The sequence below is a fragment of the Stomoxys calcitrans genome, chromosome 2, assembly GCF_963082655.1.
Source record: "Stomoxys calcitrans chromosome 2, idStoCalc2.1, whole genome shotgun sequence".
Classification (NCBI taxonomy): Eukaryota; Metazoa; Arthropoda; class Insecta; order Diptera; family Muscidae; genus Stomoxys; species Stomoxys calcitrans.
In genome coordinates, this window is record NC_081553.1 from 192,904,855 (window position 1) to 192,930,030 (window position 25,176).

At 41.3% G+C, this 25,176-nt stretch overlaps 2 protein-coding genes across 2 annotated transcripts; both read right to left on the bottom strand.

Annotated features, from left to right (window-relative positions):
* Window positions 1-15,365: 15,365 nt before the first annotated feature.
* On the bottom strand, window positions 15,366-15,845 carry LOC131994951 (uncharacterized). The gene is made up of 2 exons (XM_059362208.1): window positions 15,635-15,845; window positions 15,366-15,574 (listed from the first exon to the last, which is right to left on the bottom strand). Exons 1-2 carry the CDS (start codon window positions 15,792-15,794, stop codon window positions 15,432-15,434), a joined length of 303 nt encoding a protein of 100 aa, XP_059218191.1. The 5' UTR covers window positions 15,795-15,845; the 3' UTR covers window positions 15,366-15,431.
* Window positions 15,846-15,926: 81 nt separating this feature from the next.
* LOC106083773 (uncharacterized) lies at window positions 15,927-23,190 on the bottom strand. The gene is made up of 3 exons (XM_059361726.1): window positions 22,816-23,190; window positions 22,643-22,750; window positions 15,927-16,080 (listed from the first exon to the last, which is right to left on the bottom strand). The coding sequence occupies exons 1-3, from the start codon at window positions 23,088-23,090 to the stop codon at window positions 15,927-15,929; spliced, it is 537 nt and encodes a 178-aa protein (XP_059217709.1). The 5' UTR covers window positions 23,091-23,190.
* Window positions 23,191-25,176: the final 1,986 nt, after the last annotated feature.

Here is a 25,176-nt window from a genome sequence, read left to right on the forward strand (position 1 = left end):
ACGAAGCTCATTTTTGGCTCAGTGGGTACGAAAATAGGCAGAATTGTCGATTTTGGATTGAAGATCAGCCAGAAGCATTGCAAGCTACCAATGGAACCAGAACAAGTAAGAGAGTGCTAAGTTCGGCCGGGCCGAATCTTATATACCCTCCACCATGGCTCGCATTTGTTGAGTTCTCTGCGCGGTATCTCTTTTTAGGCCAAATCGGATGAGAATTGCGCCCTCTAGAGGCTCAAAAAGTCAAGATCTCAGATCGGTTTATATGGCAGCTATATCAGTTTATATACCGATTTGCGCCTTACTCAGCACAGTTATTGGAAGTCATAACAGAACACTTCATGCAAAATTTCAGCCAAATCGGATGAGAATTGCGCCCTCTAGAGGCTCAAGAAGTCAAGATCCCAGATCGGTTTATATGGCAGCTTTATCAAAACATGGACCGATCTGAACCATACTTAGCGCAGTTGTTGGAATTTATGCCAAAATACCACGTGCAATATTTCAGTCAAATCGGACAAGAATTGCGCCCTCTAGAGGCTCAAGAAATCAAGACCCAAGATCGGTTTATATGGCAGCTATATCAAAACATGGACCGATTTGGCCCATTTACAATACCAAACGACCTACACTAATAGACAGTGTTTGTTCAAAATTTCAAGCGGCTAGCTTTACTTCTTCGAAAGGTTAGTGTGCTTTCGACAGACAGACGGACGGACGGACATGGCTAGATCGACTTAGAATGACATGACGATCAATGATCAACATGACAAACAGAATGATGAAATTATTGGGTTGCCCAAAAAGTAATTGCGGATTTTTTAAAAGAAAGTAAATGCATTTTTAATAAAACTTAGAATGAACTTTAATCAAATATACTTTTTTTACACTTTTTTTTCTAAAGCAAGCTAAAAGTAACAGCTGATAACTGACAGAAGAAAGAATGCAATTACAGAGTCACACGCTGTGAAAAAATTTGTCGACGCCGACTATATGAAAAATCCGCAATTACGTTTTGGGCAACCCAATAGTATACCCCCCTCCTATGGTGGAGTTTATAAAATGTGACAGTTTGGTGGGCTCATGGGCTGGCGGCATCATTGGACCGTACTTCTTCAAAGATGATGCGAATCGTAACGTAACTTTGAATGGTGAGCGCTACCGTCAGATGATATCCAACTTTTTTTTTCCCAAAATGCAAGAGCTTGATTTAGGTTAGTTTAGGTTTAAGTGGCAGTCTACCATCAGATTCTCACTTAGACGTTTTCGTCCATTGTGATACCACAGGAACACAAAAAGGAAAATGCCTTCTAGTTTGAACCAGATCGCTTTAAAAAGTTCAACAACGTGCGAATGTTCACATCCGCTTAATCAAACAGACTCTCAAAGAAATGAGATCCTATTATGGAACTCCTTCTGACTCACATGTACTCATCCGCTTAATCAGACAGATTCTCAAAGAAATGAGAACCTAATGTGGAACTCTTTCTGACTGCCAGTGCGGGATACACACACACAGAAGGTGTTCTACAGGCTCTTTTTCTTCGATGTCCTCACAGTCTCGGCAAAAGTCGGTACTGGCAACCTTCAGTCTGTCACCATGTTTTCCGATTAGGCAGTGACCTGTCATGACGGATACAATGACTGAGACATCTGTTCTTGCCAGTAGCAGCAAAGCGGCAGACCTCTTCAAGTCTAGATTAGGCCACATAGTTTTGGAATGCTTACAGCCACCTTTTAGTGACCATCTATCATTCGTTGTCCTTCGGGACTTATTTTGAAAGCTTAGCTTACATTTCGCTAGAGACATACCCACAGATTACAGTACCCCTGGAATGTGTATGTGTAGGGTAGTTCCTAGTCTAGCAAGCTCGTTCGCTTTACAAATCCCTGGGATATTTCTGTGGCCCGGCACCCAGAACAGTTGAATTTTGAACTGTTCATTCCATTCTTTGGATCCGGTTAAGTATTGAGCAGTAGGTGGACTTTTGAAGCGCCGTCCACCAGACCACAACACCATATAGCATTGTGGAGCGGAGCGTACAGATCATGTTTTAACTATAAATGTCATATAAATGTGTTCTTTGTTTTCAAATTTCATTCTAGAACCTAAAATCTTCAACTGGATCCATCATTAAAAACTAAAACATCCGTTTGTGGACGTTGTGCTGGCAGGGGATGCCATTAACCGATCAAAATATAGGGTAAGCTTTTTCCTCCTTTATAGCTTGGGACACTTTAATGTATGTGTATTACAGAGAATCACAGTTGTCCACCCACCTAAGTGTCTATTTTATGTGTGTGTCACCCCTTACCACAGATGTCAGCTAGGAAAATTTTAGCTGTCCTCTGTCCCTTATGTACTATTGAGGTATTTGAGTGGATCTCTCAAAGATTAATTTTCAAGATCAGTTAGGTTGAAGGAGAATTGAATCCCTTAAGAGCCTGTCCCTTGCAGACACATATGTGGCAAAAGCAAGTACACGGTCTTCACATCCTTAACAATCCTCATACAGTAATCATTGTTCGGGATTCCCATGCACCCTGCCGGAGGCCACCGTAGCTCAGAGGTTAGCATGTCCGCCTATGCCGCTGAACGCCTGGGTTCAAATCTTGGCAGGAACATCAGAAAAATTTTCAGCTATGGTCATCCACTCCTAATGCTGGCGACATTTGTGAGGAGCTTTGCCATGTAAAAACTTCTCCCCAAAGAGGTGTCGCTTTGAGGCACTCCGTTCAAACTCGGAGGAGGTTCCTTATCATTGAGCTTAAAATTGAATCGGACAGCACTCATTGATATGTGAGAAGTTTGCCCCAGTTTCTTAATGGAATGTTCATGGGCAAATTTGCGGCTATTGCTCAATAGCCGGTTATGGTCGGTTACTGAGCAAAAGACCCTATGGCGGGATGCAAGCAACTCTTGCCGAAAACTAACAGCTTGTGTCCTATATGTACAGCAGATCAAAAACTTCTGGCAAAAAGGCGGCCGTGTTTAGATTTCGTTTCTCCAGCCTTCCCCCTTTTGTAGGTTCAGTAGTTCAATAAATGACATCTAAGAGAAATTGGAAACCAGTTGGCTTGCCTAGAACTATTCATCCGTCATCTCATTTGTTGGAGTTTCTAGGGGGAAAAATCCATGTTTTCAAATTTCATTCTAGGGCCTTAAATCCTCATCTGAATCCATCATTATACCCTCCACCATAGGATGGGGGTATACTAATTTCGGCATTCTGTTTGTAACTCCTCGAAATATTCGTCTTAGGGCTAATTTTCGAAGGGGTAAAGCTAGCCGCTTGAAAATTTGCACAAATACTTCTTGTTAGTGTAGGTCGGTTGAGATTGTAGATGGGCTATATCGGTCCACGTTTTGATATAGCTGCTATATAAACCGATCTGGGATCTTGACTTTTTGAGCCGCTAGAGGGCACAATTCTTATCCGATTTGGCTGAAAGTTTGAATGAGGTGTTAAATTATGACTTCGAATAACTGTACTGAGTATGGTTGAAATCGGGTTATAACCTGATAAAGCTGTCATATAAACCTATATGGGGTCTTGACTTTTTGAGCCGTTAGAGGGCACAATTCTTATCCGATTTGACTGAAATTTTGAATGAGGTGTTAAATTATGACTTCGAATAACTGTACTGAGTATGGTTGAAATCGGGTTATAACCTGATATAGCTGTCATATAAACCTATCTGGGGTTTTGACTTCTTGAGCGTCTAGAGTTCGCAATTCCTATCCGATTTGGGTGAAATTTTGCCCTACGTGTTTTGTTATGACTTCCAACAAATGTGTTAAGAATAGTTCAAATTGGTCCATAACCTGATATAGCTGCCATATAAACCGATCTGGGGTCTTGACTTCTTGAGCGTCTAGAGTGCGCAATTCCTATCCGATTTGGGTGAAATTTTGCGTGAGGTGTTTTGTTATGACTTCCAACAACTATGTTAAGAATAGTTCAAAATGGTCCATAACCTGATATAGCTGCCATATAAACCGATCTGGGGTCTTGACTTCTTGAGCGTCTAGAGTTCGCAATTCCTATCCGATTTGGGTGAAATTTTGCCCTACGTGTTTTGTTATGACTTTCAACAACTGTATTAAGAATGGTTCAAATTGGTCCATAACCTGATATAGCTGCCATATAAACCGATCTGGGGTCTTGACTTCTTGTTAATAACTAATAAATCTATTTGCGGACGTTGTGTTTGCAGGGGTTACCATTAACCCCTCAAAGTAGAGAGTAAGCGTTTCCCTCCTTTATAGCTTGGGACAGTCTAATGTATGGATTTCGTACGTGGCACAGATCTCTGCATGAAAGACGTGGCCTATGCCTGGCATTCTCATCGACCAGCTGATATCAAGTATATCAGTTGACTCCTAATCCCGATAATGTCTCCATAATGCAGCTCCTAGTGACGAATCTGATTTCATCGAACTCTAACACAGAATCCTCCACCCAACCTTTACTGTCAGAAAAACGACAGTAAAGGCCCTCTATAGAGGGCTTATCCAATCGGTGTCAGATGGATGTCTCCGCATTCATCCGCTCTCTTCCCATGGCAGGCCAGAGAGAGTATTCGTAAACCACCATCCGTATATAAAGTCTCATCTTACCACCACTTACCATGGCCATCCCTTCTAGCAGCATCAGTAGTTCGTCTCATGAGATGTATGAGAGACTCGCAACAGGTTCTCTCGCTGAGAACAAGCTCTTGCCAGAATATTTGTACGCATATGGAGGCCGTCGTATTGCAGAGGTTAGCATGTCTGCCTATGCCGCTAAACGTCTGGGTTCGAATCCTGGCGAGAACTTCAGAAAAAATGTTGCTGCTGGCAACATTTGTGAGGTAGTATGCCATATAAAAACTTCTCCGCAATGCGGTAATCCGTTCGAACTCGGTATTAAAAAGGAGGTCCCTTTTCATTGAGTCTAAACTTGAGTCGGACAGTACGCAGAACAGAAATTTACCGCTGCTTCATAATGGAATGTTCCTGAGCAAATGTGCAATTTGCATTCTTTCCTGCGCAGTGTTAAGAGAAAAATGTAGACACATTGGCAAAGTTTTTACACCTTGAGGGGTCTTATTTATTCCTTGTTAACTACTATGACTCACATAATTTTTTAGAAATATTAAGTATGTGCTTTTCCAAAATCATTAGGGCTACCAAATTCCAAAAAACCCTTTGCTCTCCTTTTTAGGACGAAGTTTCTCATTTACACGACGACTTTGATTGTATTCCATGATGTCCAGGCGATGTTTATGAAAGTTTTTGTAAGTGTTCTCTACAAAGAAGACTATAAATTTTTAGAAAACGTTTTAAAATTTTTTAAAAATAGTCTCGCTTTATACCTGCCTGTTCAGTGATGGGCAAATCATCACCTCCATACTCTTGGGGTAGTATATGACGTGGTACATGCTTGTACAAGCTATCCAGGCTTGAGTGAACAAATATTAATTTCCTGAGTTCCTTTTTAAGAAAAATGTTGACAAGATTCATAATTTTTTCCATAATCGGTGTGGCATTAACAAAGTGGATGCCAATAAGACGGCTAGGAATTGTTTCCTATATGGAGGGGGAGAAATGCAGAGAGTGAAAATTGGACTTTAGTAAAATAATATAAGCAGGGTTAATTGAGAATTATAACTGCAGATTCTTTCTAAGACAACTTTCATATAAAGTAGCAAACGAAAAATGTCAGTTTTTCACCATTCCGGCAAATGATGGTATCCAACTTCATTCTCAAGAGTAAACTTTTCAAAATTTATAGATGGCACATCATGAAGTAAAGGTTTAAGGAATTGTTTAATATCACTGACGATATCAAAATCTGCAACAAACCATTATTTAAAACAAAAGCACTACGTAGATGGGCCACCCTAAGCAGGATCTTACATTAATTTTATTATATTGGGTTGCCCAAAAAGTAATTGCGGATTTTTCATATAGTCGGCGTTGACAAATTTTTTCACAGCTTGTGACTCTGTAATTGCATTCTTTCTTCTGTCAGTTATCAGCTGTTACTTTTAGCTTGCTTTAGAAAAAAAGTGTAAAAAAGTATATTTGATTAAAGTTCATTCAAAGTTTTATTAAAAATGCATTTACTTTCTTTTAAAAAATCCGCAATTACTTTTTGGGCAACCCAATATCATAAGATTGTAGTTTTTGATATAACTCACCTGTAAATAATACACCAACTTTTTCAATTGCATTAGACTTACGCTGGCCATATGACTGAATGTTGTTCCGGATGTATCGATGATAATCACAAAACCTGGTATGAGATCGTGCGACTGCAACCACATATCTTGGATTGTGAATATTCTGAAAACAGATAGGAAAACGAATAAAATAAAAAAACCAAAAAAAAAAAATGAATCTTATATAACACACCCCACTATGGATTGCGTTTGTCAAGTTATTTGACCGGTATCTCTTTATAGGCAAACAAAGGATAATGGATAAGAATTGCTACTCGTATGTTATTAGAGCTATATCAGGTTATGAACTGATTCGGGCCAAACTTAACTTGAATGTTCACAAGCTGTGAAAAAATTTATATGGGATCTATATAAGGTTTTGGACCGATTCGGACCATACCATCCGAACCGGACCAAATTTGGCATCGATGTTGGAGATCATACTAGATGCCATAGTGCAAAATTGTAACCAAATCGGATAAGAATTGCGCTCTATAGGGGCTCAAGAAGTAAAATCGAGAGATCGGTTTATTTGAGAGCTATATCAGGTAATGACTGATTTAGACCATATTTGACAAGTAATAAGAAACGTCATTGTACAAAATTTCAGCCAAATGGGATAAGTATTACGATCTCTAGAGGCTCAAGTATAATCGGGAGATCGGTTTATATGGGACCTTTATCTTAATATAGACCGATATGGCCCATTTACAACCCTAACTGACCTACACTGACAGGAAGTTTTTGTGCAAGATTTGAAGCGCCTAGCTTTACTTCTTCGATAGTTAGCATGTTTTCCACAAACAGACGGACGGACATGGGTAAATCGACATAGAATGTCAAGACCATCAAATTTATATTTAATTTGTTGGCTCTCAGATAAATATTTTGTTGTGTTACAAATGGAATGACGATGTTGGTATAGCCCCATCCTATGTTGGAGGGTATAAAAACGAGTTAAAAGGGAAAAAATTCTTCCTGCCCGAACTTTGGATACCCCTTACCTCAGGTATATATATTAACCACATTTGGACAAAATCCAGTGAAAATGCACTATTTATGACGCTGTATCTGTTATACCGAAATAACCAATATATGCTAAACTCAGGACGGACATCGAGGGTCTAATGCAGCTCACTGTTCCAAAATTCAGCAAAATAGGGTAATAAATGGACCGTATGTGGATTCTCATATACTCTGAATACGAGTACATGAGAGTTAAGTTAGGTTGAAAAGAGGGTGTGGATATTAATCCGACCCATGCCACTATGGACATATACCTAAGCCAGTAATCGGCTTGTTGTGCGCTCTAAATACAAAAAAGGTAACCTCGAAAAAGAACATCTAAGTTAAGAATTCCGTGCTACTTACAAAATCCTTCATTATTTTCTATGCCACCCCCTATCCGGTATCTGTTAGAAGCGAAAGCCGCGCAATGACAAAGGAAATGCTCCAACGTCTCATCATTTTCCCCACATGCCCTACACATGCTATCACTTGCCGCACCGATTTTGTATAAGTGAACTCGTAGTCCTATGTGTCCCGTTATGTTACCAAACGCTATACCGACCTTCTTCTTACTTTCTTTCAGTAATAGCCTCTTCCACTCACGATCCGGGTTACCTCATAGGATTTTCGCCGTCCTACCGACCGTTTTGCTGTTCCTCTGGGTTGCATGCGCATTCGTCGCCCACTCCCTTAACTCGGACTGCGTCGACCCGAAAGGCTTTGGATTTACCAAGTTTATTGGCCAGTCCTCTGGCCTTCACTGCCAAATCGTCTGCCTTACTCCGTTATGGCACGCACCCAAACGATGCGAATCGTGTCATCCTCAGAGAAGGCGTTAATCTCTTCTTAGACTGCAAGACTGTTCGTGATCTTACCGTCCTGGTTGTTATTGCCCTCATGGCTTGTTACTGTCCGTAAAGATGTTCATACTCGACGTCCTCGCATTAACACAACACCATCTTACGCGTTCGGTGACAGTCTAAAACAGATCTCAGTCCCTGGGTTCTCAATGTAAACCGCAGACCCACTTTGTCCTCTAGCTTTGATCCATCCGTGTAACATGATCTTCCAGATGGCAATGCTAGGGTTGCGTCAATCCAACACTGTGCCGCTGGCAACAGTGCCTCGCACTCGACCTCAAGGTTCATCTCAGGTATCCAATCGGAAACCTCTCCCCTTCCTTCCAGGTTTCCTATTGTCGCCTCGATTATAAAGCGATGCTATGACTGGCTTCTATCCTCTATCCATTCACCCATCGCCTTAAGTCTCATAGCCGCAATGGCTGCCTCACATTTAATCTGTATATCTAGGGGTCGAATATCTAGAATAGTCTCCATTGCCCTAGTAGGAGTGGTCCTCATCGCTCCGCTTATGCCAAGACAACATGTTCTCTGAAACTGTTGTATTATCCTTATGTTGCACTTTTTCTCCATCGCAGTCCACCAAACTACTGAGGCGTTAGTAAGTATTGGTCTTATCACGCTCCTGTAGAGCCAGGGGACTTTTCTAGGATTCAGGCCACATTTAGAGCCTACGGCCCGACTACATAGTAACCAACATCTGTGAGCCTTCTCAGTACGATCCTGAATGTGACACTTCCAATTTAGTTTCCTGTCCAAGATCAAATTTTAGTATTTGACCTTGTCAGATATCGAAATCGTCTTATTGTGGAAACGTGGTGCGCTAAATTCGCACACCATCAATTTTCTCGTGAACAGGCATATTTCAGTCTTCTCGGGGTTACCAATGATACCTTTGGGTCTAGCCCAGTCATATACAATATGCGTGACCCTTTCGGCCCTTTTGCATAGCTGGTTCAGATCCTTACCCCTAATAAGTATTATTACATCGTCTGCACAGCAGAGAGGTTCAAATCCCTCCTAATTCAGCATCCGTAATAGGTCATTTATGGTGGTCACCGGTAGGAGTGGCGATAAGGTGCCCCCTGTGGCGTGCCCTGTGCTACTTTCTCCCTTATATTTATGTCATGGAACCGGCAATTTATCCACCTTTTCCTTAGCATATGGTTTATCCAGTCTCTAAGGACCGGGTCCACCCGGTACTGAACTAAGGATTGGATCAGTATGTCGGTCCGCACATTGTTACAAGCCTCGTAGATGTCAATGAATACCGCCAGTGTGTAAGTTTTGGCATCGAAGGATTTTTTATATTTTATGGACAACCTCGTGCGGGCAGTCTCCACCGACCTTCCCTGGACATAGACATCCTATTTGAATTTGAGCAGTTCGCTTGATGTCCTTCTCTTTAACATGGTGTCCACAATACGTTCCATGGTTTTGAGTAGAAAAGACGAAAGGCCTATAGGTCTGTAGGCGTCTGGTGTCGCATAACTTGCCTTGCCGGGCTTGGGTATAAATACCACCCTTGCCTCCTGCCAGTATATGCAAGTACCAGGCACGCTGTGAAAATATTGCAAAGCAATGTGAATCGTGCCCTTGCTGATTTTCTCCATCAGAGCGTGTGTATCAGTCTCGCTCCAGTGAAAGTTTATCCGGATTACCTCAATCATTGGTCCTCCAGTAAATGGGCATCTTGGGAGTAGGTTATGATCTCATCGTCTGCTCCCTGTTCTTTAGACTGCATTGACTTTCCTGTCACTCCACAGTCTGATGCCATCGTATTAAGTTCTTTGCCTATCCTTGCCTATCTTCCGGCGTCGCGTCCCTGTTTGATAGGCTGTATTTGAGTTTCCATTCCCTGTACTGCCGGATGTTCCAATACTAGGATCTTTGCCTATCTTAGTCTTCCAAATCTTAAGTTAATGGGCTTCTTGGGAGTAGGTGATGGTAGCATTGTCGGGTCCCTGTTCGTTAGGCTGCATTGAGACTCCTGTCGTTGCTCTGCCTAGTCTTCCGAATCTTGAAGTCGGTGATGGGTCCGTCGTAGGGTCCCTGTTTGTTAGGCTGTGTTGGATCTCTTGCCACTGCACTGTCTGATATTTTAGTATTAGGATCATTGCTTGTCCTAGGAGGACTTCTGTCTATCCTAGTCTTCCCAATCTTGAAAAAGACAAAATTGTCACGGAGATTTGATCAATGCCAACCACAAGGAGAGTTCCTTCCTCCTTCTCCTCCCTGTGGAAGACCTCCCAATTCTCTGCGATCAAACCTTGGTTTTGCTTGCTCAAAAATCCCAACATGCGTTCCCTTGCAAAATTTACGTCCCCATCCCTTGATGAAGACCGACGCTTTTGTGAGCTGGGGGTTGTTCATCTTTCTTTCCACGTCGAGCTTTGCGCCCTTCCAGGGGAAATGTTTGCCGGTATCAGTACATTTCGTCGACACAAAACGCAGCGTAAAGATGTCCCCTCCGTACTCGCAGAGTTCCACACATGTTGGAAAATCCGCTCATTAACCAGAACCTCCACTTGGGAACGATGATTTGATGGAATCCTACCGGGTGCACTGCCAATATAGATGACTGCATAAGTCAGCTAATCTCTGTTGTGCTTCCTTGCCACTGTGGCGTAAGAGGTCGGCTCCTTACCATTCTCAGCGACCATCTTCCCCTTCCTTAATGACTGTGGTCTCCTTTTGGAAGTCATGGTCCTCCATGAAGACTCAGGGGCCGTGAATGCTTCCTTCATTCCTGTCCCGACTTTGTCTCTCTCAGCAGAACACTGTCTGGCTGGCTTGGTCTTCCCAGAGTACTTGAAAGCTCGAAGTACCCTTTTCTTCTTCTGGGTTTTGTCAGTATTATGCCCTTCGGGAAATCTGATTTTTTTCCAGCTTCCGAAGAAGTGCTTGGAAGTTCAGTTCTGTCCTTTCCAGCATCCTGCACTTTTGCCCGATTGCGCTGCCGTACATACACCTCTGTCTCCTTAGTCGTGCCCCGGATCGCTTTCTCTATCTGCTTGTGAGTTCAGCAAAGCCAACGCTTATTTCTGCCCTCATCCCGCTGACCACATCTCTCGATTCGGCTGCGATGACTGTTTCATTGACATTGTCGCAGTCTGATTTGGAGTCGGAAACACCACCTTTACTTAAAGGCTGGGGACGAACTCTCTGGTTTATCCATCTCTTCCTCATTAATCAGTCTGACGACTAGTTGTGCGCTTGAAGCATTACTCTCGACTACAGGTGCCAAGCATCCACACCTTCAGGAGGCGAGGACAACATGCTACGGTCTGAAGCTGTTGGGTAGATAGGTAGGTATTACCTATTCCGAGATCCAGATATTTTTCTTTGAGGATCGAAATGAAAACACGTCGGCTCCACTTAAAGGCTACTTTAAACCTATGTTCGTATTAAAGATTCGGCCCGGTCGACCTCACCATGTTACTTATATATCAACCCTTTAATTTCTTTAAAGTGTACTTACAATTTTAGGCCATCAGCAAAAATATACTTCGAGGGTTCAGTATCAACAAGTTTGCCCATAAGAATACCGTAACCCTCAGGGGTTAAATTTTGCAGAGGTGTTATAGCTCTGTATAAAATAATCAATTAATATTAAATGTCAGCCATTATCATCACCCAACTTACATGGTATTTTGGGCAAGCATCAGTTTTGGTGATTCCATGTCCATATTGCCAAAGAAGTCTTCAGTGTGGCTACGAAATGTGTAGTGTTTGTCAATCACCTGTTTGCAATACTCCAGTTGATATTCACAGGCATGAAAGAACAATAGGACCTCATGTTCCAACAACTGGGGAATATGGGGTTGCTCTCTCAGCCATTGATGAAGTTCTTGCACCTCTTGGCGTTTGATATGGGGATTTTTGACATATTGTTTTTCTAAATCAAAAAGCGGCCACATTCTAGTGTCACTTCAATAAGAATTGAATGCAAATTAATTTCAGTTGGTGTTTTCCGTATGGCAATTGTGAACGAAATGATGGACTATGTGTCACATGGATAATATGATACTTTTTATTTTATGCGTATTTCCATCTAACTAATCCAGAAGTTAGTAATTAAATTTGCTCTGGTAATTTCGCAATTGTTGTTAGCTTATGGAAAATAGTGAGCAGTTAAATAGTACGCATATTGTAATTATATTGAAAACAAGTTTAAAGTCTACTAGGGTTGATTGTATTTCACTCGGACTCGGGTTAGAAAACTAAACTGTTTTAAAAAGCTGCTCTTGGGTTTTGTTTAAGCCTCTATAGTGGAAAATTTATTAGTTGGCTTTCGGTTGCAAAGTCATGATGCGAAGTACATTTTTGGTGAATGAGATTCATTAGGAAGTACAGCCAATGAGAAAACCAGAATTGCGAAACCCATCTTTAAATATCTTTGTAAACTTTTTCCACCACCACCATGGTATTGGCTTGCCATTCTGTATACAAGACATCCAAATATTCATTTACGACCCTACAATGATCTAAGACCATCTAGCCATGTCCGTCCTGCTATCTGTTGATATCGTATTACACCCTTAAATAAGCAACAGCGTGCTAAGCTCGGCTGGGCCGAATCTTATATACCCTCCAACATGGATCGCATTTTCTGAAGTTCTTTGCTCGGTATCTCTTTATAGGCAAACAAAGGTTAATACAAACAAGTAGGAGCTCGGCCGGGCCGAATCTAATATACCCTCCACCATGGATCGCATTTGTCGAGTACTTTGCGCGTTATCTCTTTTAAGGCAAACAAAGAATAATGAATAAGAACTGCTTTGCTAGTGGAGCTATATCAAGTTATAGTCTGACTCGGACCATAAATGAATTGAATGATGAACATTGCACAAGTCATTGTGTAATATTTCAGTCCAAATCGGATGAGAATTGCGCCTTGTAGGGGCTCAAGAAGCAAAATCGGGAGATCGTTTTATGTGGGAGCTGTATCAAGCTATGGATGGATTCAGACTATATAAGACACGTATATTAGAGGTCATGAGAGAAGCCGTTGTACAAAATTTCTGCCAAATCGGATGAGAATTGCGCCCTCTAGGGGCTCAAGAAGTCAAGACCCAAGATCGGTTTGTATGGCAGCTATATCAGGTTATGAACCGATATGAATCATACTTAGCACAGTTGTTGGAAATGATACCAAAACACTACGTGCAAAATTGCAGTTAAATCGGATGAGAACTGCGCCCTCTAGAGGCTCAAGAAGTCAAGACCCAAGATCGGTTTATATGGCAGCTATATCAGGTTATGAACCGATTTGAAACATATTTCGCACAGTTGTATGAAGTGATACCAAAACACCGCGTGCAAAATTTCAGTCAAATCGGATAAGAATTGCGCCCTCTAGAGGCTCAAGAAGTCAAGACCCAAGATCGGTTTATATGGCAGCTATATCAGGTTATGAACCGATGTAGACCATACTAAACGCAGTTGTTGGAAATCATAACAAAACACCTCATGCAAAATTTCAGCCAAATCGAATAAGAATTTCGCCCTCTAAAAGCTGAAAAAGTCAAGACCCCAGATCGGTTTATATGGCAGCTATATCAGGTTATGAACCGATTTGAAACATATTTCGCACACTTGTATGAAGTGATACCAAAACACCGCGTGCAAAATTTCAGTCAAATCGGACGAGAATTGCGCCCTCTAGAGGCTCAAGAAGTTAAGACCCAATATCGGTTTATATGGCAGCTATGCCAGGTTATTTACCGATTTGCGTCATACTAAACGCAGTTGTTGGAAATCATAACAAAACAACGAAAGCAAAATTTCAGCCAAATCGGATGAGAATTGCGCCCTCTAGAGGCTCAAGAAGTCAAGACCCCAGATCGGTTTATATGGCAGCTATATCAGGTTATAAACCGATTTGAACCATATTTAGCACAGTTTTTGGAAATAACACCAAAACACCGCGTGCAAAATTTCAGTCAAATCGGACGAGAATTACGCCCTCTAGAGGCTCAAGAAGTCAAGACTCAAGATCGGTTGATATGGCAGCTATACCATATTATGTACCGATTTGCGCCATACTAAGCACAGATGTTGGAAGTCATAACAACACACCTCATCCAAAATTATAGCCAAATCGAGTAAGAATTGCGCCCTCTAAAAGCTGAAGAAGTCAAGACCCCAGATCGGTTTATATGGCAGCTATATCAAGTTATGAACCGATTTGAACCATTTTTAGCACAGTTTTTTAAAAGGATACCAAAACATCAAGTGCAAAATTTCAGTCAAATCGGACGAGAATTGCGCCCTCAAGAAGTCAAGACCCATGATCGGTTTATATGGCAGCTATATCAAAACGTGGACCGATTTGGCAGATTTACAATCCCAACCGACCTACACAAATAAAAAGTATTTGTGCAAAATTTCAAGCGCCTAGCTTTATTCCTTCGATAGTTAGCGAGCTTTCGACAGACAGACGGACGGACGGCTCTGGCGTAGGTAGGTCAATGGTTGCGTAGGGAAGGGCGGTTCTTCACCTCCCGCTCGGGTTTCTCCACTCCTCCTGTCTTTTTCTTTTATTCGTGTATAACCTCTAGTACGAGGTCTCACATTTTCTTTTTTTTCTTCCCTTTCTCTCTCTAGGGTACCACATTGGGCCAAACTGGCCTCCGAGTGAACTCACCTTTGGTGGGCGACCCATTCAACCTAACCTAAGCCATGTAAAAGTTTCTCCTCAAAAGAGGTGTCGCACTGCGGCACGCCGTTCAGACTCGGCTTTAAAAAGCAGGCCCCTTATCAATGAGCTTAAAACTTGAATCGGACTGCACTCATTGATATGTGAGAAGTTTGCCCCTGTTCCTTAATGGAATTTTCATGGGCAATATTAGCATTAGGACCGATCCGGACCATAATTAGTTCGAATGTTGGAGACCATAGCAGAAGTCATTGTGCAAAATTTCAGCCAAAGAGGATAACAACTGCTGCTTTAGGGCTTCAAAATGTCTAAAGAGAAGATCTGTTTATGTGAGCGCTAGGGTTAAGCACAGATTTGGACCATACTTATCACGAATGTGAGAAGTCGTAACAGAATATTACGTGCAAAATATCAGCCAAATTGGATAACAAAGCGGCTTCGAGGGGCTCAAGATGTCAAGTCGAAGGACCATGGGAGCTTTATTCAAATCTGAACCAATATGATACATTTGCAAATTTGCAGTTATAAGCATTATTCTTGCAAAATTTGGAGCGGCTAGATTTATGAGTTCGACCGCCATAATATATGTCCTGTTTGAAAAAATTTTCCTTTATTTTTCGATTTTATTTTCTTTATATTCGTATATCAGATCTCCTACATAAACTTTTTTAAATGTAACTTAAATTATTCACATAACATCACTTTGATTGCCAAACACTTTGCCACATGCGCATAAAGCCATTGGCCTCGGGTTTTGGACGTAATTTTTCATTAACACGCCTACTGTTGTTGTAGTCAATGATATCTAGGCGATATTTGTGAACTTTCTCATAGACATTTGCTAAAATAAAAAACATTTACAAAAATTTTCTGTTAGATGTTTGAACATTTATGAACCCACCTGCCAGTTCGGCAATAGATAAATCATCACCTCCATAATCCCTGGGCAATACAGGGTGAGGTATGTGCTTGTACAAGCTATCCATACTTGAGTGAACCATTAGAAATTGCCTCAGCTCCTTTTTAATGAAGAGATTCAGCAGACCCATAAGTTTTCCCATAGTGGAAGAAGGATTAACGAAGTGCACTGCGGTAAGATGGATCGGTGCTGTTTCCTGAGAATTGGTAGAGAATAAAATTATTTTTTAAGCGTAAACTCTGACTAGTGCCTTTCACCTGGCATATTTTTATAATTATCTCACCTGCAAGAAATAGATGATCTTCTTTAGCTGCATTGGATTTAAGCGAGCAATATGACCAAATGTTACTCCAATCATGTCAATGATTATCACAAAGCCCGGATAAAGTTGGGTGCCTTGTGTTAAAATTTCTTGTTGGGCAAAAACTCTGAAAAACCACAACTAAATAGAGTAGTAATGCAAAGGTCCGGTGGTGCCAACTTTATGCGATCCTAAACCTAAGTATAAATTTGGCGTTATTGGTTTATGAAACTCTTCAGGGCTGACCAGATGGGTAATAAATAGAATTCATACCAAACCATTGACAAATCCTTGCAAAATTTTGATATCTACAGGCGACTACTGCACCGATTTTGATTAAATTCAATTGAAATGCCAACAGTTATAAGAGGGTTGTATGGGCCAGAATCCTTGGGGATCAGTGAAAAAATTATTGGATTATTGCAATATTGCTCCAAATCGGGCGAACATATATATGAGAGCTTTATCTACATCTGAACAGATTTCGATCGAAATTCCCACACACAGTTAAGGCACAAAGAAGAAATTATGAGAGAGAAGATCGGTAGAGAAATGCGCTGACAATGGCCCTAAGTGAAAATCGGGTAGAACACATATATGGGAGTTATATCTGAATCTGAACCAATTTCCTCCATTTTCAATAGGCTTTGTCTCTCTGGCCAATAAAAACGTCTGTGCCAAATTTGAAGATGTTCGAAAGATAAATGGGATTTGTGCTTTGAACAGGACTACTCTTACATTTAATCATTTGGATCGATTTAAACAATATGTAACTAATTTAAAGTTATTGTAAGGAAAAGTAAAAATATGACAATACAATATAAGGTCTAGTGTCTGCTATGTTATTCAAATTGGGGTCAAGTGTGATAAAGGACAGCACCATTTCCAAAAACACCCTAAACGGAGATGTCATCTTCCTAATTCGGTTCTCAAATAAGAGGAATTTTATTATCATATCATCTTCCCAAACCGGTTCTCAAATAAGAGGTATAAAGCAAAGCACTAATCTGACAATTCAATTTTAGGTCAAACGTCTGAGAGTCGCTGCACGCTAATAACACCCACACATATCAATGAATCTTGTCCGATTCTAGTTTAAACTCATTTTAATTGCTGACTCCCAATGTCATTCCGTAAGGCGACACTTCTTAGGGGAAAAGTTTTCACATGGCATAGTACCTTATAAATGTCGCCAACATAAAGGAGGGGATAACCAACGCAAAAAAATAAATTAACTGACTTTCAATCAATAGCAATCTAACCCAGGCGTTCAGCATCTTAGGCCGGAATGATTATCTCTGAGCTACGACTATATGGTTCTCGGAAAAAGTAGAATTTGAGGGCAGAGTAAGTACTTGACATTCAAATTAGTGGACAAGTGTGGCAAACTCTTTGAATGGACACTTTGGATTATATTTATATAAACTTGCTTCCATACTTTCTTCCTTCCTTCTGTGCTTGCTGTTTACCATTGTTCGTTTCTTACTTCTATCCTTTCCACCATCCTTCCAACTTTACTCCTTTTCTTCTATCCTACCTTCCCATTCCCTGGTTTCGCTTCTTCCTTCCTTCCAATCATCTTTCAACACTTTCTTCTTACTTTCAGACCTACCTTTTTTCCTCACTTTCCTTTACTCATAGTTTAATATATCAATCATTCTTTCTTCCATTTCAAATTCCATTTTGTATCTTGCATTCCACCCGTCATTCAACACTTTCTACTTACTTCCCGATCCTGCTTCTTTTTTTACCCATTCTTTAATATTTCTAGCATTCTTTTTTCCATCCTTTCTTCTGATTTCTCTTCTTTCTTCCTTCGATGCACACTTCCATATTGTATCCTTCATTCCACCCGTCCTTCAATACCTACTTATTACTTTCCGACCTCCCTTCTTTCCCTCCATCATACCTTCTATCCTTCTATCCTTCCTTCCATGCATCTTTCCATCGTACCTTCTATCCTTCCTTCTATCCTTCCTTCAACCTTTCTTCCCACTCTTCCTTCCATCCATCCTTCCTTCCATCCATCCATCCTTCCTTCCATCCATCCTTCCTTCCATCCATCCTTCCTTCCATCCATCCATCCTTCCATCCATCCTTCCTTCCATCCATCCTTCCTTCCATCTTTCCTTCCTTCCATCCTTCCATCTTTCTTCCCACTCTTCCTTCCTTCCATCCTTCCATCCTTCCTTCCATCCTTCCTTCAATCCATCCTTCCTTCCATCCTTCCTTCCATTCTTCCTTCCATCCTTCCTTCCATCCTTCCTTCCATCCTTCCTTCCATCCTTCCTTCCATCCTTCCTTCCATCCTTCCATCCTTCCATCCTTCCTTCCATCCTTCCATCCTTCCATCCTTCCATCCTTCCATCCTTCCATCCTTCCTTCCATCCTTCCTTCCATCCTTCCATCCTTCCATCCTTCCTTCCATCCTTCCTTCCATCCTTCCTTCCATCCTTCCTTCCATCCTTCCTTCCATCCTTCCATCCTTCCATCCTTCCATCCTTCCATCCTTCCATCCTTCCTTCCATCCTTCCAACCTTCCATCCTTCCATCCTTCCATCCTTCCTTCCATCCTTCCTTCCATCCTTCCTTCCATCCTTCCATCCTTTCTTCTATCCTTCCATCCATCCTTCCATCCTTACATCCTTCCATCCTTCCTTCCATCCTTCCTTCCATCCTTCCTTCCATCCTTCCTTCCATCCTTCCTTCCATTCTTCCTTCCATCCTTCCTTCCATCCTTCCTTCCATCCTTCCTTCCATCCTTCGTTCCATCCTTCGTTCCATCCTTCCATCCTTCCTTCCATCCTTCCTTCCATCCTTCCTTCCATCCTTCCTTCCATCCTTCCATCCTTCCTTCCATCCTTCCTTCCATCCTTCCTTCCATCCTTCCTTCCATCCTTCCTTCCATCCTTCCTTCCATCCTTCCTTCCATCCTTCCATCCTTCCTTCCATCCTTCCTTCCATCCATCCTTCCATCCTTTCATCCTTCCATCCTTCCATCCTTCCTTCCATCCTTCCTTCCATCCTTCCTTCCATCCTTCCTTCCTTCCTTCCATCCTTCCATCCTTCCTTCCATCCTTCCTTCCATCCTTCCTTCCATCCTTCCATCCTTCCTTCCATCCTTCGTTCCATCCTTCGTTCCATCCTTCCTTCCATCCTTCCTTTCATCCTTCCTTCCATCCTTCCTTCCATCCTTCCTTCCATCCATCCTTCCATCCTTCCTTCCATCCTTCCTTCCATCCTTCCATCCTTCCTTCCATCCTTCCTTCCATCCTTCCTTCCATCCTTCCTTCCATCCTTCCTTCCATCCTTCCTTCCATCCTTCCTTCCATCTTTCCTTCCATCCTTCCTTCCATCCTTCCTTCCATCCTTCCATCCTTCCTTCCATCCTTCCATCCTTCCATCCTTCCATCCTTCCTTCCATCCTTCCTTCCATCCTTCCATCCTTCCATCCTTCCTTCCATCCTTCCTTCCATCTTTCCCTCCATCCTTCCTTCTTTCCTTCTTTCCTTCTCTATCCTTCCTTCTATTCATCTTACCATAATCCCTGATTTCTCTTCTTTCTTCCTTCGATTCACATTTCCATATTGTATCCTTCATTCCACCCGTCCTTCAATACTTTCTTCTTACTTTCCGATCTTCCTTCTTTTCCTCCACCATTCTTTCTACCCTCCTAACCTTCCTTTCATCCATCTTTCCATCCTACCTTCTATCCTTCCTTCAACCTTTCTTTCCACTCTTCCTTCCACCCATCATTCCTTCCATCCTTGCTTCCATCCTTCCAACCATCTTTCCTTCCATCCTTCCTTCCATCCTTCCTTCCATCCTTCCTTCCATCCTTCTTACCATCCATTCTTCCACCCATCCTTCCATCTTTCCTATTATTCCTCCTTTCTTTCATCCATCCTTCCATCCATCCTTCCTTCCGTCCTTCCTTCAATCCTTCCTTCCGTCCTTCCTTCCGTCCTTCCTTCAATCCTTCCTTCCAACTTTCCTTCCATCCTTCCTTCCATCCTTCCTTCCATCGTTCCTTCCATCCTTCCTTCCATCGTTCCTTCCATCCTTCCTTCCATCCTTCCTTCCATCCTTTCTTCCATCCTTCCTTCCTTCCATCCTTCCTTCCATCCTTCCTTCCATCCTTCCTTCCATCCTTCCTTCCATCCTTCCTTCCATCCTTCCTTCCATTCTTCCTTCCATCCTTCCTTCCATCCTTCCTTCCATCCTTCCTTCCATCCTTCCTTCCATCCTTCCTCCCATCCTCCCTTCCTTCAATCCTTCCTTCCATCCTTCCTTCCTCCCATCCTCCCTTCCTTCAATCCTTCCTTCCATCCTTCCTTCCATACTTCCTTCCATCCTTCCTTCCATGCGTCTTTCCATCCTTCCTTCAATCCTTCCTTCCATCCTTCCTTCCATCCTTCCTTCCATCCTTCCTTCCATCCTTCCTTCCATCCTTCCTTCCTTCCATCCTTCCTTCCATCCTTCCTTCCATCCTTCCATCCTTCCATCCTTCCTTCCATCCTTCCTTCCATCCTTCCTTCCATCCTTCCTTCCATCCTTCCTTCCATCCTTCCTTCCATCCTTCCTTCCATCCTTCCTTCCATCCTTCCTTCCATCCTTCCTTCCATCCTTCCTTCCATCCTTCCTTTCATCCTTCCTTCCATCCTTCCTTCCATCCTTCTTCCCTCCAACCTTCATTCCATCCTTCCTTTCATACTTCCTTTCATCCAAACTTCCTTTTCATATCCTCCGTCCACAGCTTCTTCAATACATTTTTTTCCGAGTTTGATGCCATCGTTTCTTCCTTCCATCCATCCTTAAATCCAACTCTCCATCCACCCTTAGATTTATTCTTCCATACTTATTTCATTCTTCCTGTCTTCCATCATTTCTTCCAACCCTCCTTTAACCCTTCCTTCTATCGTTCCTTCCATCCATCCTTAGATCCATCGATTCTTTCTTCTATCCTTATTTCATTCTTTCCTTCCATCATTCCTTCCCCCCACCTTTCAATTTATCTCTCTTTCAATAATTTCTACTTTTTTCAACATTTTCTTTTCCTTCCTTAGCTCATCCAGTTATCTTTCTTACATTCTTCTTTTCACCTCTCATCTATCTTTTTTCCATCCATCTTTCAACCCTTTTTTTCATCGATCCTTCCATCCCTCCATCCAACCTTTTATCTCTCCTTCCATCTTTTTTCCATCCTTCCTTCAGACCTTTCTTCCATCAATCCCTTCTACCTTCCTTTCGTCTCTCCTTCCATCCTTTGTTTTACCACTTCTGTTATCTTTTCTTCCATTCATATTGCCTGCCTTTCTTTCATCCTTCCATATCTCTTTCCATTCTTTTAGCCATCCCTCCTTCCATCCATATTGCCTGCCTTCCTTTCATCCATCCATACCTCCTGCCATTCTTCATTCTATAATTCATGTCTCCTTTCCTTCCTCCAAACCATACATCCATTCTTACTTTAATACTTCCTTCTTTATATCCAATAATATTTCTTCCATTGTTCCTTCCGGCCATCCCTCTTTCTTCCCAACTTTTCGTTCATCCCTCCTTCAATACTTCCTTCTCCGATTCCATTGTCAACCTATCCAGTAATTTCTCTTCCATACTTCCTTCCAGCCTTTCTTTAAGTCCTCCTGTTACCTTCCTTCCACATTTCCTTCCTTGCATCTATCTTTTCCTATAACCTTCCTTCCATCTTTTCTTCCATACTTCTCTTCATTCCTCTTTCAATACTTTCCCATATTCTTTCCGACCACCCTTGTTTCTTTCATTTAATTAGTCTTCATTCCTTTCGTCCTTCTTTTTATCCAATAGATCAAGAATATATACTTTGCAGGGTCTTAGGCCACCATAGCGTAGAGGTTAGCATGACGCTTGGGTTCGAATCCTTTCGAGAAAATCGGAAAAAATGTTCAACGATTTCCTCCTAATACTGGCGAAATTTGTGAGGTGCTATGCCACGTAAAAACTTTTTCCTCAACAGGTGTCGCACTGCGGTGCACCGTTCCGACTCGGCTATAAAGAGGAGCTGCCTTATAGAGCTGGCAAACTATCGATAATAGCAACATTCGATATTTTCGAGAGGTTTAATAATTAATATCGATGCTGTCATTAATTTCCCATCACCTATATTTCAAACGAAAACGAGAAGTACAAGTCGGGAGATCGATTCATATGGAAGCAATATCAATGCACAGACTAAATAAAACCAATGCTAACCAACTGACTTTAGTTGGATGGAAATGTTAGCCTAATCGGATGAAAATTGCGCCCTCTATAGGCGGATTGCTTATTTTTGTTTAGTTTTCCAAAAAATTTAACTTTTGCGATAGTATCCATCGAAATAAATAATAATCGATATTCTGTCAAAAAATTAAAAATCGATAGTGCCATTGATATTTTGCCAGCTCTACTGTTTTATCATTGAGCTTAAACTTGAGTCGGACAGCACTCATTGATGTGTGCGATGTTTGCCCCTGTTTGCTTAATGTAATATTCAGGGGCAAATATGCATTTGCAGGGTCGATTATGACTAAGTGTAGCAAACTGTGCAACAAAACTAGTCTACCTAACATCATATGGGGAGGAGTATACAAATCAAATTTCGATTACATTTTATTTCGGAGTAAGATGATCTGTTGAACTGCCAATAAACTTAACAATTTGAAAATACTTACAATTTAAGAGCAGCAGCTAGTTCGAACTTGGGTGGATCAAATTCCAATAGTTTACCCACTATGACACAATATCCCTCGGGGGTGTTATTACTCAAGGGACATACCGCTCTGCCAAAAAATTTTGAGATTTTAAGAAGAAAGCACAAAGTGGTTTACACTTTCCATCAACTTACACTGCTTTTTGGGCCAAAACCAATTGTGGCGATTCAATGTCCAAGTCACCAAAAAACTCGTTGGTTTGGGTACGAAATGTATAGTACTTATCGATAACCTCTTTTGTATACTCCATTTGGTATTGACAGGCATGGTAGAAGATTAGGACCTCACGTTCCAACAACTCGGGCATATGGGGTTGAGCTCTCAGCCATTGATGAAGTTTTTGAACTTCGTGGCGATCAATGTGCGGATGTTTGGCATATTCTTCTTCTAAATCAAAAAGCGGCCACATTTTCTTTTTGTACGTAGATAGTTGAGTAGTTGTTGCCTTTATGTGTTCTTTATTGAGACTGTCATGCCAATGGACTTTGTGTTGGTTTACCTGTTTTGAGTTCGATTATTCTCTTGCTATGATTTTATTTGTGATTCTGTAAATAGCTGATTTTTTTTTTTAATAGATTATCTAACGTATGAATGAATGTACATTTAGTACAAGTATTAAGTATTATTTGTAGTATGCAGTCAAAGAGGGGAGGAGGAGAAGGTAATTTGTTTGGCACATGTAAAAGCGTGGTACGATCGACTGGGACGAATCTAATATACACTTCACAATGTTGAGAGACATGTTAAAAATACGTTAAGATATACGCCTTCTAGGGGCACACTTAGTACAGTCGGGAGATCGGTTTATATTGAAGCTTTTCATGGAACATGGGCCGACTTGGCCCATTTACAATCTCAACCGAACTACTGCAAAAAAGAAGTACATTAAGGAAGGGGAGAAACTTTTTTCATATCCATGACAGTATTTCGATAAGAATAAGAATTATTTGAGCATTACATCTATCAGCTAGCTTTACTCATTCGATAGTTAGCGTTCTTGTGACACAAGGACGGACGTATGGGCATAGTTGGCTTAGAGTGGTAATCTATTTTCTAAACAGACTCACTTATATTATTTTAGTCCATTGTCATACCACTCTAGCGACAGATCAGACCTCTGGTGGGAATTGAGGCAACAATCCCCGCGCTGGCAATCTGAACACGCCACCAACTCGGCTATCGGGGCGACCTAGGCAAGGTATAATCGTCATAAAATTCCAAAGCGATCAAGCATACATACATTTCATTGAGTCTTTGGGGAAAATTTCAAGGTGTTCCAAACGGAATGACGAAATTAGTATATTGTCATACAATGGTTGACGGCATAATAACTATTAAAGTGTTATTAATTGCGAGAGAAAATCATATGCATTTTTAAACCTACCACAATAGGATGCATGGGGTGCATTCTAATCTAGTCATTTCGTTTGTAACATCTGTAATACTGATCTGCGGCCCCATAAAGTAGATTTATTGATCGTATTGGCATTCCAGATTGTTCTAGTTTTGTCCATCCGTCCGTCTGTGCAAATAACGATAGCTGTTGAACGAATAAAGATATCCAAATTTTGCACACATACTTTCTATACCCTACACCAATACTGTGGTACAGGGTATTATAACTTAGTAAATTTGTTTGTAACACCCAAAAGAAAGAGAGATAGACCCATTGATAAGTATACCGATCGACTCAGAATCACTTTCCGATTCGATTAAGCCATGTCCGTCTGTCTGTCCGTCCGTCTGTCTGTCCGTCTGTCCATGTTAATTTGTGTACAAAGTACAGGTCGCAGTTTTCATCCGATCGTCTTCAAATTTGGTATAGGCAAGTTTTTCGGTCTAGAGACGAATTCTATTGAAATTGGAAAAAATCGGTTCAGATTTGGATATAGCTACCATATATATTTTCGTCCGATTTGCAGTAATAATGCGATAAAATAGTCATTTGTTAATCGATTCTCTCGAAATTTGGCAGGGAGGATGTTTTTTGACTCTCGACATAACTGGTGAATTTCATCAAAATCGGTTCAGATTTAGATATAGCTCTCACATATGTATATATCGCCCGATTTTCACTCCTAGAGCCACTGCAAGCGCATTTATTGACCAAACTTCCCAAAACTTCATACAACGCTTTCCTCGACGACTGTCACAGTATCTGAGAAGTTTGCTCGAAATCGGTTCAGATTTGGATATAGCTACCATGTTCGTCCGATTTGCAGTAATAATGCAATAAAATAGTCATTTGTTAATCGATTCTCTCGAAATTTGGTAGGGAGGATTTTCTTTTGACTCTTGACATAACTGATAAATTTCATCGAAATCGGTTCAAATTTAAATATAGCTCTCATATGTATATATCGCCTGATTTTCACTGCTAGAGCCACTGCAAGCGCATTTATTGACCCATCTTGCCAAAATTTTGCAAAATGCTTATTTCGACGACTGCCACAGTATCTGAGAAGTTTGCTCGAAATCGGTTCAGATTTGGATAT

Bases quoted from the DNA above. Each gene is read 5' to 3' on its own strand.
- LOC131994951 (XM_059362208.1), bottom strand. From the start codon at position 15,794: ATGGGAAAACTTATGGGTCTGCTGAATCTCTTCATTAAAAAGGAGCTG. The intron at 15,575-15,634 runs GTGGGTTCATAA...TTTTTATTTTAG, and splicing joins ATCTATTGCCGAACTGGCAG to CAAATGTCTATGAGAAAGTT.
- LOC106083773 (XM_059361726.1), bottom strand. From the start codon at position 23,090: ATGTGGCCGCTTTTTGATTTAGAAGAAGAATATGCCAAACATCCGCAC. The intron at 22,751-22,815 runs GTAAGTTGATGG...ATTTTTTGGCAG, and splicing joins GTTTTGGCCCAAAAAGCAGT to AGCGGTATGTCCCTTGAGTA. The intron at 16,081-22,642 runs GTAAGTATTTTC...GTGGTTTTTCAG, and splicing joins CTAGCTGCTGCTCTTAAATT to AGTTTTTGCCCAACAAGAAA.